Here is a 15,057-nt window from a genome sequence, read left to right on the forward strand (position 1 = left end):
ATTACTAGAGTTCATTCAAGATTACGTAGAAAATACTCATCTTCTAGAGTAATACGATTATCGTAATTTAAACCTAACTCAGCCCCCTGGTCGGTAATTAGACTAGAGAATTATAATTTTCAAAAAAGAAATACTTCTCTGAAGTAACTGGATATTTGGGGAAAATATTTTTTTTCTTCGTGGACTTTAACAAGTCTTTAATTGCAGATTTTTATTACAAAAATTATTCTGCGTCAAGTAAAATTATTTCATTTTTTTAAATGTGTTAGGCTCTTGAAATATCGTCGTAGGGACAATCAGCGGTGTATTCCTCGCCTTAATGTTACCCCTGAGAAAAAAATTACTGATGAAGAAGGCAACAATATTTCAATGCAGAAAAATAGAATAGTGATTCAGTCTTATATGAATGTACAAACTCCCACGATGGGGCATCGACTGAGCGGCGTCAGTTGCGAGAGCCGGTGTAGATATTCGTATAATACCTCTCGCCTGTGCCGTCAGTCACTCACCCAGTCATTGATACCGTGACGAGTGATTAATGAAGAGTCAAGGTTCACGATCGCTGCAGAGTCAATGAGAGAGACAGAAGGAGGTGAGGTGAATGCTTGAGAGGGACTGCTTGGAGAAAAGAGACACCGAGATACATCCCATTGAGACAAGAATGAGCACACTTGGGCACTCGAAATACGCAAGCGACATTGCGAAGAATGTCGAAACCATTACCGATGAACCACCTTAGAATTTACAATAGGAAAGACAGTTTTAGAGTGGAAAATCTCATTGAGGAGTGATCATTCGGTTAGAATTTACTTCGCCACAAATTTCCAAAAATGTAAATGATTGTCGGTATTGGAATTTCATTGAAATTTCAGACGAAATGTCATCTGCACGGAGAAAAAAATTCTTTGAAAATTACATGCCTGTTTGGTAATCTGTCAGTCAAAACAATATTCGATAAAAATTATAGGACAGTTACCCACTTTTTTAATGACTTTTTAGGGAATAGTCCAAACATTCCAGAAAAAGTATGAAATGTTCAGTGAAAAAATTTTAATTCAATTTCATCTAAAAATATTCATTAAATTTTTCTATTTTGATTTGCTAAGGGAATATCAACTAATTAGGGCTTGTTAAACTGAACAATATTAATTTACAATCAATTGAAAATCCAGAAAAATTGTTCTCCGACTGACCAAAAGTTCCGATTCGATCTGGAGATCGCGAATTGCTCTAACATTCAATAAACATCTGATCAATCCCCGAAAACATTTTAAATGTCGTATAATTAAAAAATTTCACCTGTAATTCAGTAACAATGAAGGCCATTAATTAATTTGAATCAATTGACAGCCCCAATAAAAGAAATCGAAGATAATCAACGAAACGTCACCTCACCAACAATATAATTCCATGACTGCCATAAATTTCCGACAATTTTCCCTAAAAAACTGGCGAAAAACATTTGCACCAGAGTCTTGGATCGATCTACCCCTGTAAAAAAAATTGGAGCTGAAGCTACTTGACTGCAGGACATTCACGATGGGTTGAGTGGCAGGCGAACGGAACGGTGGATATAGAAGCGAAACGTTCGTCCACGTCTGTCTCGTATACCCAGAAGCATCAGAAGGAGAGATAGGGCCTCTCTCCTCCTCTGACTCCTGTCCACAAACGGAGCGAAGCAAGACTTCACCACTTTTATGTACGTAGTCTGAATAACAAATCTGTCCAATTCACATGTCGACATCAAAGAAGATAATATAAACACTACATCGATACATCGTCTACAAAACCTTAATGTTTTATTAATGCGACCTCCATCTTCGTTTCATTCCTCAAGTATTACCGTTTCACTTTATACTGGGGTCCTAACGCCATGAGAGGAGGTCCAACCATGACAATTCCCATCAGTTTGAGTTCATCTTCCCATTCTCAGAGAATAATGCACACTCAAACTGACCCTTTCGACTCAATTGACGACAGTTTTATTGTATCGTCAAAACAATTGGGAATGATGGATTCGTCGAGACGATGGGTAAAGTCCATGTGATCCCAACCACCTGCTTAAGGTACCAAATATCGGTCCTCTTATTTATTATTTATTCTATTGATCGCAGCGCTAAACATGCGATCAAAAGCACTCGATAGAAGAACCAGTGCTGCACCGTCCAATTGAAAAAATCCACAACTAAACAATAGAAAATAGAAAAAATCCAGTCCAAAAGGAAAAAACCAGCAAAAAACGATGACTATCAACAAAATAATAATCTCATTTTTACCGGACCACGACAAAAATTCTAGATTATTCACCCCCCAACCCCCAAAATTCTTCGACCCCACACAATTAAACTGCTGCAATCATCAACGACATCCGCATCCCTTATAAATGATGATGAGATCCTCAACCAAAGACGTTGCGGACGAAATAAAGTAGGTGCATAAATGTGGATAATAGAATGCAGGAATGCAGAGAGAGTAGTGACAGTACAGGGTGTAGGGTGAATGCTGGCAGGGAGGTTTCAAGTCAATGACTGAGGGTAGGACAGGATTGTTGAGAAAACGCATTGGGATTCCTCATTGTCTCTGTCCCTCACTTCTTTTTAGCATCTTCGCTTTATCTATTCCCAACAATTGGTGCAACCTGGAGGAGACGGGCCTGGGCTCGCTGGAGTTCACTGAGTGACAGCCATGGCACATACGTGGGAGGCACATTGCCCATGGAGACGCTGGATAGGTTCTATGCAAATAGATGATATCGGGGCTATTCCTTGGACGTTGCATCAATTAATGTTGTGATTTCTTATGGAAAATCGAATAGAGTATTGGGGTTGTCATCCCTGGTGAGAAATGAGGAAAGACCAGGGCCAGGGCTGACCCAGTGCTGACAGTTTTGGCACGACACTCCGCCAATTGTGAAAACAACACTGGCTTGTTTCTACTGCCCGGGGAATCCCACCTGAGATCTGCTCTCGAAGGTGGGGGTTTTGAGAATTAGATCAAATATATAATTAATAATTTTATATCATCAAGATAATTATGTATTTTATATATAATATAACAGACTTATTCTACATATACATTTATATAGTATATATAGATGTATTGCGGAAATTATTGTGTTTTTAAATATCGAATTAGTAATAATAATCATTTATTCACCTTGTGAGGGTCCAAAAAATGTTGAAAAACACTAGTGGTACCCGGCAGACGACGTAATGGACGAATTCCCTATTCCCTACACAGGGAAATAAATTATTTTTTCCAAATATTCATTGACTTTAGGGAAATGTTTATTTTTTCAATCCTTTATTTCTGAAATCGAGTAACTCCCTGGCAATTCTGATTAGGTTTAAATTACGTTAATTATATTGTTCTAGAACATGATCATTGATCATGTTATTTATAACTTTGAGTGAACTCCTGCAATAATTATGAGCATTAAATAATTTATCGAAATTCTTCCCTCAAGAAAATGAGAAATTTAGAATAACTATAATATATAATCATTAATAGAGTTTATTCAGGATCATGCAGAAAATAATCAGCTTCTAGAGTAATATAATTATCATAAATTAAACCTATCTCGATCCTCCTTGGCACTGATTAGACCGTAGCAATACAATAGTGAAATAACAAATATTTCTCGAAAGTAAATGGACATTTGGCAAAAATATTTTTTTTCTCCGTGTACAAAGATTATTAAAATTATTTTAAAATAGAGGAATTGTCTAGTACCACAAATATGATTCTAGCACAAGTAATGAACTGTAGGAAAAAAGGTACTAATTACTCTGAATTATATTACTATAGACAATCTCCACACCCTTGGTACAAGCAATGTAATTTACCCAGAGAATCTATTGTCAGTGTGAATCGTATTAGAGCAAACCATTACTATCTAGGAGTATCATTACCCCAGGTTGGAAGTATAAATGATCCGGTCTGCTCATGCGCAGCATAATCTCAAGATTTCGACCACATCCTGTGGTACTGCCCAAATTTCCAAATCCAACGGAACGAATTGTTAACCAGGTCGAGGAGGTCTGCATGTACACCTCCTTTTACAGTCACCAAATTTGCCAATGAAACAGACCTTCAATACACAGAAATAATTTGTTAATATTTAAAGGAATGTACGTTAAGAATGTAGTATTAAATCGACAGTGTAAATAAATCTTATGTATCGACTTCAACACTTTAAATAATAAGACGAAAAACACCAGTTGTTCATCCGATGTTAACCCTTTCCGAGGTCAGTTAAGCGTCACAGAAATGTACATTGATTTACGATGGCAACTCTTTTGCATCGAATTCACGTCAAGGTCGGACCGGAGGGAAACATTGGAGAAACAACGGGATGGCAGAGATCCACATTTGCATAGCATCTCCGAGTCCTTGTATTTTATCTCCAGCGTGGCTAACATTCCAAGGTCAAGTATCGATGGGTCGACAAGCTTCATGCACTGTATCAGCAAAAGGGATTTTTGGGTAAGGGTTTCACCCATTTTGACAATCACCTCCGACAAATATGGAACAGACCGTTAGCCGGAAGGAGCGAGGAGCCGCTACCCCGAGTGCGTCAAGGGCTACTTCGCTTTGCGAATTTCGGAGATTAATTAGGGGTTAATTGCGTCATCGAGGTCGGAGTCTAGTGTGAAAAGAGAACGCGATTAATATGTGATGGAGTGCTCCAGGCTCGGGGGATAGCACCGGATTTTCCGTTACTTTTCTTGGATTATGGGGAAAATACTGGCGAAACTCGTGACATAAATCAATTACTTGAATTATAAATTACAATGCAGAAGTTGAGGGGATACAACCACCTGTTGATGCTGCAACCGAGTTGGGTTGTAGGATAAAGGGGTGAATGGGGTGGCTATCTCGTAAATTCCCCCTCCGTCGACTTCAGTAATGTACACATTTCTGCATATACAGGAGCTTCCGGAGTTGCAGCTATTTTTACATGTGATAATCTACTCGAGTCCGTCTGAAATGGCGGTTTATCGACTTAAATTGGCCGAAGAGGGGACCCAATCAATTCTTTTCGATGGAATTTCTATCGCTGGAGAATCTTCGAGTCTCGTGAATACTCGCAAATAATTATCTCGTGTTGAATCTTGGGGAAAGAAGCTTCACTTCAATCCAACTTACTTGATGAGTCCTCGGGGCGATCAGAAGGTGCCATAGTTTCAACTGCGGGTTGCGTTCACCTTTCAACTTCTTAGTTAATAGTTCTCAACGGGGAAGAGTAAAACAGTGTCTCTATCAGCGCGGAGGGGAAAACTTTTTCGATCCACTACGTAATTAGTTCGTGCTGAAAACACCTTCTGATCATTCGATAAGGATTTTGAAGACATTTCCGACGGGTGATTGCGTGCAAATGTGACCAAATTAGCGAATTTCGTGGTAGTTTGAACAAAAAAAAAAGTTCTTCGGGTGAAATTTAACTGAGACCTAGAATTTATCTGATTCTGAACACTTTTTTTCGGGTTTCGATATCAGATGATTCCGGGTTTTTTACTGTTCGGGAATTTTAAATTGTTTCTAATAGTGTAATCACTGCGGGGATAATATTACTATTTTATCGCCGTGAATTGGTGAAAGAGTAATTTAAACGTGATGTTATACATTTACGAAAATCGAATGGAGAGAAATTTGCTGTAAAAGGTGTAGAATGAGTATTGAAAAAGATCACAATTCCTCGGTTATGAAAAAAATGTAATTCTGTATTGAACAATTTTCTGGGGATTTCTGGTAAATTGCTGAGGATTTGGAGAAAATTTTCACAGAAGGGGAAAAAATTCGTGTTTTTAAACCAATAAAATTTCCGATGCTACCACTGGATCCAACTCCGATTATTTTTATTTACTGTTTTTAACAAAAATTTTGTGGATTGATAGCCACAAAAAATACACGAAGAAAAAAAATTATTTTTGCCAAATAACCATTTACTTCAGAGAAGTATTTCTATTTTTGAAATTTTATCTCCCCAGTCTAATTACCGACCAGGGGACGAGTTATGTTTAAATTACAATAATCACTCTACAAGATGAGTATTTTCTACGTAACTCTGAATGAACTCTATTAATAATTATTTAGTTTTTATAAATTTCTAATTTTCTTGAGGGAAGAATTTCGATGAATTATTTAATGCTCATAATTATTGCAGGAGTTCCCTCAAAATTATAATTAATGATCAGGGAGTTACTCGATTTCAAAAATGAAGAATTAAAAAAAATAATATTCCCCTAAAATAAATGGATATTTACCAAAAATATTTTTTTCACAGTGAACCACCCAACTCCCCAGTAATAAACAAACAACTCAACGCCCCAAAAACGACCGGAATTTCTCAACTGAGACCATTTGTTTCGTTCCCATTGCGGTGAAAATTGTCTTCAATATTTTCCTCCGGTGACACTCGCTGATAATAAGTCGACAGACGTTGGAAAAGCCTCGATGAAACGAGGTGCACACACTGAAAACCAAACGATGGAGTGCGAAGTGAGTTTTGCAGCAATGTCAGAGTGACGAGAGCCCTCTCCTCCTCTCATCATCCCTCGGAAAGAGCTCTCCCCTTTCACTCCCCCATTCCCCACCCCCACCCCCGGGGGCCCCCATCTTGGTTCGCTGCCGACTAGCAGTCGAGGAATTCGAGTTACTATAAATCTCCCTTGACGGGTGCGCGATGCTGAAGGGAGAAAATCCACCCACCACCCACTCGAGGTCTTACCCTATAGCCACGCGAGGAATTGTAATAGTTTTGCTCGCAGGGTTAACGCAGTGCAAACCATACCCCCTCTTACCACCCCCCCACCACCCCATCGGCCTCTTTGCCATTCGTTGGAGAGTGTAAAAGGGAATGGAAAAAGTGGAAGAAGCCACCACCACTACTTTCCTCAAGCGTGTTGTTACGTCTATTCGCTTCACTTCGCTTTTGTTGAGGTCTGTCACTCAAGACTCCTTACTGAAGGAAATAAAAGTAAGGGGGTATCGGAAAATGCGGACGAGTTTGGGGGATGGAGGTTTAACATTGTCGGGGTGCACTGCCCTCGTGAAATTGCCTGCTGAAGGTCCTCGTGGTGTGACGTCGAGGATGGAGAATTGATATAGAAATTTTCTATAGGAAATCGTGGAAGAAATTCCGGCAAAAATTGCGAATTTTTTGGGCGGATTTTGGCAATAATATTTAGGATGAAATTATGTGATGTATAGGGGTGGGAAGGTACGGATAATGTGGTATGGTATTTTTCGATGTGTGAGGTAGGGTAAGAAAGTGTTTCATTAGCTATATTGACGCAAGAGTACGTTTGGGTAAGACGTATTTCCAGGTAAATTAACAATTTTTATAGTTCATTTATTTTGTTTCATAAAAATACACTGTACGTAGTTGCGGACGAATTTGGGGATTGCGATTCGAACAGACAGCGGAGGCTGTTTCAGGTGAAATGGGTGAGGTCGGTGTCATCTCCAATGATATGTGAAGCTCGTTCCAGTTCCGACCACTGTCAGTTATATGTACTAGAATACTCATCCCTTGGGATTTTTCTTGGGTAAAAAAGACGTTGAGTGACATCTCGATGTCGAGAAATATGACCTGACGCATTCATAACTATATTAAATCTACCAATTAAAAAAATCACTTTGTCTGGCCAATTTTGGCAAATGTGTAACACGGTAAAAACCAAAGATGTTAATGATATTTGTTAATGATGTTTTTTACAATTATTTTAATTATATTTTTAGTAAATGAAATGAAGCGATCGGTTTTCCTTTATTCATTTGAATGAAGTCCATAGTATCAGTGGATTTTGATTACAAAGGATAGCCCTTGAGAAAAATGCGATGATTTTTGAAATTCTGCCACCTCTTCTACTGAACTTAACATCGGAACTACGTCAAAATTTTTATGACAATGACCTGCTGTAGAAATAAGTACAAAGCAGGGGTCAGGATATCGCTGATACCTATGAATGGTTCAGGAGTTTATCCAACAGCTGATACTGCAGAGTCAACAATTACTCCCCTAATTAATAAATTTTTAATATTCTATATTTTTTAATATTCGAAATTCCTCGTTGGTGATTTATAGCAGAGTAATTATAATAATTACTCTCCTTCCATTGTTCTTCGGTTCGTCGAATCACGACTTTGATAAATCACGAAAGTGATTTATCGACTGCGGCGTGCGAAACAAATCCACATATTTCCTATCTGACCGACGATTTAATAATTATAATAATTGAATGTAATTTTAATAATAATATAAACAGCTTGGAAATAAAAATGCCTCAGCGGATTGACATTTTCATTCCCCGGAAGACAATGACTTCATCTCTCAGCTAGAAAGTGAATAAATTTTATTTTATTAACTATTTTACATAAACATCCTTCCGCCCAACACAATATAATAAATGCATAATTAAACTATCGCTCGATCCACACCCTAAACCGACTGATATAAACCCATACCTTATTTTCCAACCGTTAATTCCGAAGAACTTCATTGAGTCCCTTCAAAATTCCGTATTTCTCCCCACAGCTGCCCCTAAAATCATCAAAGTCGATAGTCCAGACCATCGCTCCGCCAAGTCCCCAATCCCGGATGAAGCCAGCCTTACCCTTCGCTGACCTACAATCATAAAACAATAAATCAGCTATAAACCAAGCAGACAAATCCAACTACCTCAGAAGTGTCACTTACTGGACATTCTCGTAGCCAACCCATTGGTCCCCCTTGAATGCATACGGAACGTACGCTCCTTCGTCGAATTCCACAGTCCATTGTCCTGCGTTGATCTGTTCGCAGAGTTCGTTGTAGGCAAGAGTACCGGGTGCTTGGGTATATGGTCCCGGTTGACCAACGCCAGACGCGGGAGCACCAACCCCATGATTATTTGGATCTGCGAGGGTCCAGGACTTGCCATACGTGGGTATACCAACCACCAGTTTTTCCTTTGGGCTGCCGTTGTCCAACCAGTATTTGACGCAAGACTCCTGCAACGGATGTTATCATCAAGACCGGAACGTCGACCCAGGAGTTATTTTATTCATCAGAACATCCAAATGATACTCACGACTGAGATGTCCCCATTGCCATGGAGTCCAGCATGATGTCCAGTTTGATGCTCCCAAGATCCATGAAAATCATAAGTCATGAGATTGATGAAGTCCAGATGTTGACTGATTCCCGGGATATCATAAGCTTGTCTTGCTGCCCACTCCCCAGCATTGACCGCGGCTGTGAGTAGATAACCTTCCTGATTGAATCGCTCCCTCAACTCCCGCAGAAGAGCAACAAAATTTTCGCGATCGGATGGAATGCCACCATTGAGCGATGGATATTCCCAATCCATGTCCAGACCGTCGAGGCCGTACTGCCTCAGGAGATCCACAGCACTGTTTACGAATTCACCACGTGATTGCGAGGAGGACACCATGTTGGAGTATTTGGGCCCTTGACTGTCTTCACCACCACCAACAGCCACGAGCACCTTCGCTCCAGAATTCCGCGAACGCAGAGCTGCGAACTCACGGATTCCGTTGGTATCATCAGCATTAGGAACCACGATTCTATTTCCTTCTAGTGTAGCAAAAGTCCAGATGAAATGGGTGCAGATGGAGGCGTCGATGTCGGCAGTGGTGAATCTGCCGTTTCCTGACCGGTAGTGCGACCAACTGGCAAAGTAGCAGACAATTTTTTCTGGAATTGCAAAAGGGTTTGTCATCTGTTCTCAGATGTTCAGGGGTATGAGATAATCAGGATTTTACTTACTGTCGGATGCAGCCATTGAAGTCAAGGCTAAGAGACCAAGGGACAATAGAAAAAATGGCGGTCGCATCTGGAATTGACATTCATGATCAGAGAATATTCACCATTTTTTTTATATCGAAAGTGCTTGGTATGTGTGAACTAAAATTAACCGTCTGCCCATAGCTGGATTTAGCCCATAGTTTTAATAAACAGAACTAGAGCCGGAAAAGAAAGAAATGAGTGAACAAGGGCCTTTTATGAAATGGGTCCAATGCGTGAATACTTTGGTCACTAAGGATGAGTTGCTCTGGAGACATCACAGGCGAAAGATATACCTTCTGCGTGCGATAATAAAGAATTAAAATTTATAGCCAAATCGTTTCATATTATTTAGCACATCCCTGTCTACAATCCAATAGTTTACATATATCATAATGATATTATGAGGGGTGTCATGTAAATTGATTCGACGGTTGGGGGACACGTTCGCGAGCTTTATGAAGTCCGTTTCATAAGTAAAACACGAAGCGAATGCCTATCGCGCGTGAAACCATTTCATTTTCGCACTTCTAGGATCATATTGAGTCGATATAACACAAAAAGAGCAAAAAACAGATGAAAATAAATCGCATTTCCCGAATCGGTTGTTGAACAAATCTGGAACAACTGATCGACTTATTTTATATTGATTACTCCCTATAATTCAGAATATCTGTTGGATATTACAAATCACTCATGGAGACTCACCATATTCTGATGTGTTAAAATTCGTTTATTTCAGCTTAAAGTAATCAAACTCTTTCAACCAAGAAATGATAGTAACTGTCGTACGGTAAAATATCAAAACTTCAGGCACTTGGACCGCTTACACTTTCACACAGCCCACGGAAAATGTCAGCGTCACCTAGAGAACCGGTGATTATATTCACCAGGAGTGCACCTCCTACACACACGTCACACGTAACCGCAATCGATAAGATTGTGGAATCGAAGGAAAAATCGTCTCCATTCAACGCAGTTATAAGTACAGTTTGTCCATTCAGTTATTCTTTCCCAGTGACCATTGCGGAGTTTTCCGGGTATTATACAAAATGCTCTAGATGGAAAGCTATCTACATCACTTAGGGCATTTAAACTCTTCAGCGATGATATACAATCACTATGACTAAGCGGAAAGGCCAACACGGAAAATAAACCGTCTCGGCAATACCTGCAATTCGTAATCATAACCGTGCGAGTCTTCACGCGCTCTATTTTCTTAACTCCCTATTTTTCCTCTACTTTGTTTACATTTTCCTCATTCATCAGTTAATTCCGAAGGACGTCATTAAGACCTCTCAAAATGCCGTATTTTTCTCCGCATCTGCCTCGAAAATCATCGAAGTCGATAGTCCAGATCATAGCGCCGCCGAGTTCCGAATTCCGGATGAAATTAGCTTTGTCTTTCGCTGATCTGCGATCGTAAAATAATGAATCAATAATGACCGCAAAGAGCAGTCACGTGATTGGACAAATATATGTATATCACTCACTGAATATTCTCGTAGCCAATCCATTGATCCCCTTTGTATGCATACGGGGCCTTTGCTTGTTGGTCGAATTCGACAGTCCATTGACCTGCATTTATCTGTTCACAGAATTCGTTGTAGGCAAGAGTACCTGGTGTTTGGGTGTATGGACCCGGTTGGCCGACACCAGACGTGGGTGCACCAACATCGTGATTATTTGGATCCGAGAGGGTCCATGATTTCCCATATGTTGGTACACCAATTACCAATTTTTCCTTTGGGGTGCCCCCATCTAACCAGTACTTTACAGACGAATCCTGCAATAAATGGAATCGTTGAAGAAATCGACACTTGTTCTGGTACATGAAAATTACAATTTTCATTACATTATTATTATTTACGTACACTGAGAGAAAATATCGAAGAGAATTTTCTGGTAAGTTAGAGCCTATTCGGTCCCACTAAATGGACATGTATTAATAATCAACGAATATTATTGGAGGAGTTGATTATTGACAAAGATGCATTTGATCGCATTGATGTTGACGGTTCGTTAATAGTTAATGAATCTTGTTTGGAACGTAAGATTCGTGAAGACTTATTAAAAAAATTCTGAAATTGAGATAATGACCAGGGTCGTCCAGAATGTCATCAAGTTCCAACAGGAAGAGATAAAATAGTTTAACAACTAATAAAAATTAAATGTCCAAGGTCACTGACTATTTATGGTCTCCTCGTTCTCAAAAGATGAAAAGCTTTAGAAACTGTACACGAAATTGTCAGAACTGGCGAGGTCACACTATGGAACCCTGAGTAATTATTATATTCATAAAAAATGACAAGGTGAGGATAACTTTATGGCATCGTCTACCCTAAACAATCCATTGTAAGTTAATACATTACCAGCGCAAATGAAGCCATCGGAAATACGATAAATGGAAACCTTTACTCAATCAAATTATGAAGCTCATCTTCGTCGCCCTTAGAATCAATGATTGAACCGTACCATTAGAACGCACCGTTCATTAGAACTTTCAAAGTACTTCATGTCATCAACTTGTAATCCATCTAACAAATTCGCAGATGACGGAATTCCTAGGTCAGGACTTGAAGAAAATCCTTTAAAAAATGGAAGTGATGCTTACGACTGAGATCTCTCCGCTGCCCTGGAGTCTCGCAGGATGTCCGGTGTGCGTTTTCCAAGCCCCATAGAAATTATATGTCATGAGGTTGATGAAGTCAACATGTTGACTGATTCCAGGAATGTCGTAAGCTTTTGCTGCCACTCGCTGGTTCGGCGCAAGGGCGGCAGTAAGTAGATAGCCGCCTTCCTGATTAAACCGTTCCTTCAACTCCTTCAGAAGTAGAACAAAATTTTCACGGTCGGACGGAACGCCACCATGAAATGTGGGATATTCCCAGTCCATATCGAGACCGTCGAGGTTGTACTGCTTCAGGAAATCCACACTACTGTTGATGAACTCACCCCGTGATCGTGGAGAGGACACCATGTTGGAATATTTGGGACCTTTGCTGTTCTTCGCTCCGCCAACCGCGACCAGGAACTTCGCGCGAGGATTCCGTGATCGCAGAGCTACGAATTCGCGAATTCCATTGCTGCCGTTCCTGTTGGGAACTGCGATTTCATTTTCCTGGATCGTAGCGAAACTCCAGATGAAGTGGCTGCAAATGGAGGCATCAATGTCACTAACGGTGAAGCTGCCATTCCCCTTTCGCTTGTGGGACCAACTGGCGAAGTAGCAGACAATTTTCCCTGCAATTTTCAGATTTTTTTTGTAATTCCATGGGTTCTAGATAATGAGGGAATTGATGGGTTTTACGTACCCCCGGACGTCGTGTTCGCAGCCCATGCGAAGGGGCAAAGAGCGAATAGAAAAATTAATAATCGCATCTGGAAAGAAAATGCGTTCGGAGAGATTACGCGACGTTGGGGGATAAGACCTCATAATTGCAGCGACAGGACTAATTAATACTATATAAGCAACATAAGATTCAGTTTCATACGTCATCCAAGATTCGTAAAACACTTTGTCACTTTTTCCGTTCAATCTGATGCTATAAAATAAAAAAAACTGAGACCTCAAATGTAGTTATTTCCTGGATCGAGATGAAAATATTTCCGACTGCGTGGAATTTATTTAATTCACGGAAAGGAAAACTCTTTAAAAATTACGTGTCTGTTCGGTAATCTGCCAGTCAAAACAATATTCGGCAAAAATGACGGAACAGTTCTGCCTTTTTCAGTGAACTTTAAGGAAAAAGTCCGGAACCTTCAAGAAAAAGTATAGAATGTGCAGTGAAACAATTTGTAACTGTTCCGTCATTTTTACCGAATCCTATTTTCACTTTTAATTTTTAATTCTTTTTGAAAGTTTCTCTTCGTGTAGCACTTCCTCGGAGAACTTACAATTGTATCTGTCGAGCAGTGGGGCTTTTCTTCGTTTACGTCGATGATGACTACGACTGATGAGATATTGCAATGAAGCAGACCGACAGATAAAAATAATTTAAGAATTCAACGATGAATATACGCAGTAAGAGTTTTCCGGGTTCATGTGATAGGATAATACGTTAGACAACGTTAGAAGAAATTAAATCTGTCGAAGTTTGTGTTGGTGACATGAGGTCAGTATGAATGACGGAAGAATCCACCCGGAAAATACAAACCACGTATCAATCACTCGAATTGGTGACAGTAGTTTATCAATTTCATTTTTTTCAAGTTTCATATTTACAAGGAGACAAATATTTTATAAAAATTCAAGTGCGAGATATTTAAAGTTATGAAAGTACAATTCCTACAGATTTCTCATTTTTTTTGTAGAAATTCCGGAAAAATATAAAACGATATAATTTTTTTATAAAATATACTTTTTTTCATTGTCTTTGCAGATTGCACATGAGCACATTGAGTTTTTTGGATTACAGATTTCATGTAGAACTGTGAGTAACGAAATAATCAATGAGGCTCCAATAAATAGAGTGAATACTTTCAAAAAAATGTGGAACGCTTCACGATTTTGCGTGTCATCCTTGCGCAGGGGCCATGCTAATCTTCTCTGTATCGTTCCAATTTTAGTATATGTACTGCCGAAGCAAGTACAACATCGATATGCCAAGCCCAACTATATATACTAATCATGCCCATTCTAAACTGCATACGAGAAATTTTTTTGGCGGGAATTCAAAAACAACGACTCGACGCCATCTACCGACACCGAAAGTACTAATGGCTGACCTGCCCTCTGTCCTAGGGATCGCTATGTTAATTCACACTTCCCTTGTCATCATCAGCTGTTAACAGTCACCAACAGTCGGTAGTAACAACTATCGATAACTTACCATTCACAGAATAGTGACCGGCTCACACAGATGATACTCTCCACAAGTTCAAGTTTTTCCCGCATTATCGTTAGATTTGCATATCACCATAATTTTTTATCCATCAAGTCTATTAAATTATTCCGATCAGCGTCGCCTGAATAGCGATCAATAACTATCTGCCCCCAATATTTATCTGAATAAAAATAAAATAAACTTCTGTAAATAATTTTGGAAATGAAATTTTGAAGAAATACAAAAGGTGGTTCACCGCAAAAAGTCTCCACCGATATCAACCGATTTCCAACGACTATTCACTTTCCAAAAATATTTCAGTTTCAACAATACCAAGCAGATGTTCCTGAACATTCCCAGGTACCACAAAAAAAAATCATTGCAAACGTAGACAGCCCCGGCAGCGGTCCCCGTCAATTCGATTTATGACCAACGGAAGAC

At 39.5% G+C, this 15,057-nt stretch overlaps 2 protein-coding genes and 1 non-coding gene across 3 annotated transcripts; all 3 read right to left on the reverse strand.

Moving 5' to 3' along the window:
* Window positions 1-8,340: 8,340 nt before the first annotated feature.
* LOC135170247 (acidic mammalian chitinase-like) lies at window positions 8,341-10,640 on the reverse strand. Its single transcript, XM_064135899.1, has 5 exons — window positions 10,499-10,640; window positions 9,773-9,839; window positions 9,075-9,700; window positions 8,702-8,994; window positions 8,341-8,629 (listed from the first exon to the last, which is right to left on the reverse strand). Exons 1-5 carry the CDS (start codon window positions 10,499-10,501, stop codon window positions 8,485-8,487), a joined length of 1,134 nt encoding a protein of 377 aa, XP_063991969.1. The 5' UTR covers window positions 10,502-10,640; the 3' UTR covers window positions 8,341-8,484.
* LOC135170250 (acidic mammalian chitinase-like) lies at window positions 9,773-13,681 on the reverse strand. The gene is made up of 5 exons (XM_064135915.1): window positions 13,285-13,681; window positions 13,105-13,171; window positions 12,405-13,033; window positions 11,284-11,576; window positions 9,773-11,204 (listed from the first exon to the last, which is right to left on the reverse strand). The coding sequence occupies exons 2-5, from the start codon at window positions 13,169-13,171 to the stop codon at window positions 11,060-11,062; spliced, it is 1,134 nt and encodes a 377-aa protein (XP_063991985.1). The 5' UTR covers window positions 13,285-13,681; the 3' UTR covers window positions 9,773-11,059.
* A 595-nt stretch (window positions 13,682-14,276) lies between these two features.
* On the reverse strand, window positions 14,277-14,383 carry LOC135159874 (U6 spliceosomal RNA). Its single transcript, XR_010298468.1, has one exon. It is a non-coding gene; the product is annotated as a U6 spliceosomal RNA (small nuclear RNA).
* Between the last annotated feature and the right edge of the window lie 674 nt (window positions 14,384-15,057).

The sequence above is a fragment of the Diachasmimorpha longicaudata genome, chromosome 2, assembly GCF_034640455.1.
Source record: "Diachasmimorpha longicaudata isolate KC_UGA_2023 chromosome 2, iyDiaLong2, whole genome shotgun sequence".
In the NCBI taxonomy this organism is placed as follows: Eukaryota; Metazoa; Arthropoda; class Insecta; order Hymenoptera; family Braconidae; genus Diachasmimorpha; species Diachasmimorpha longicaudata.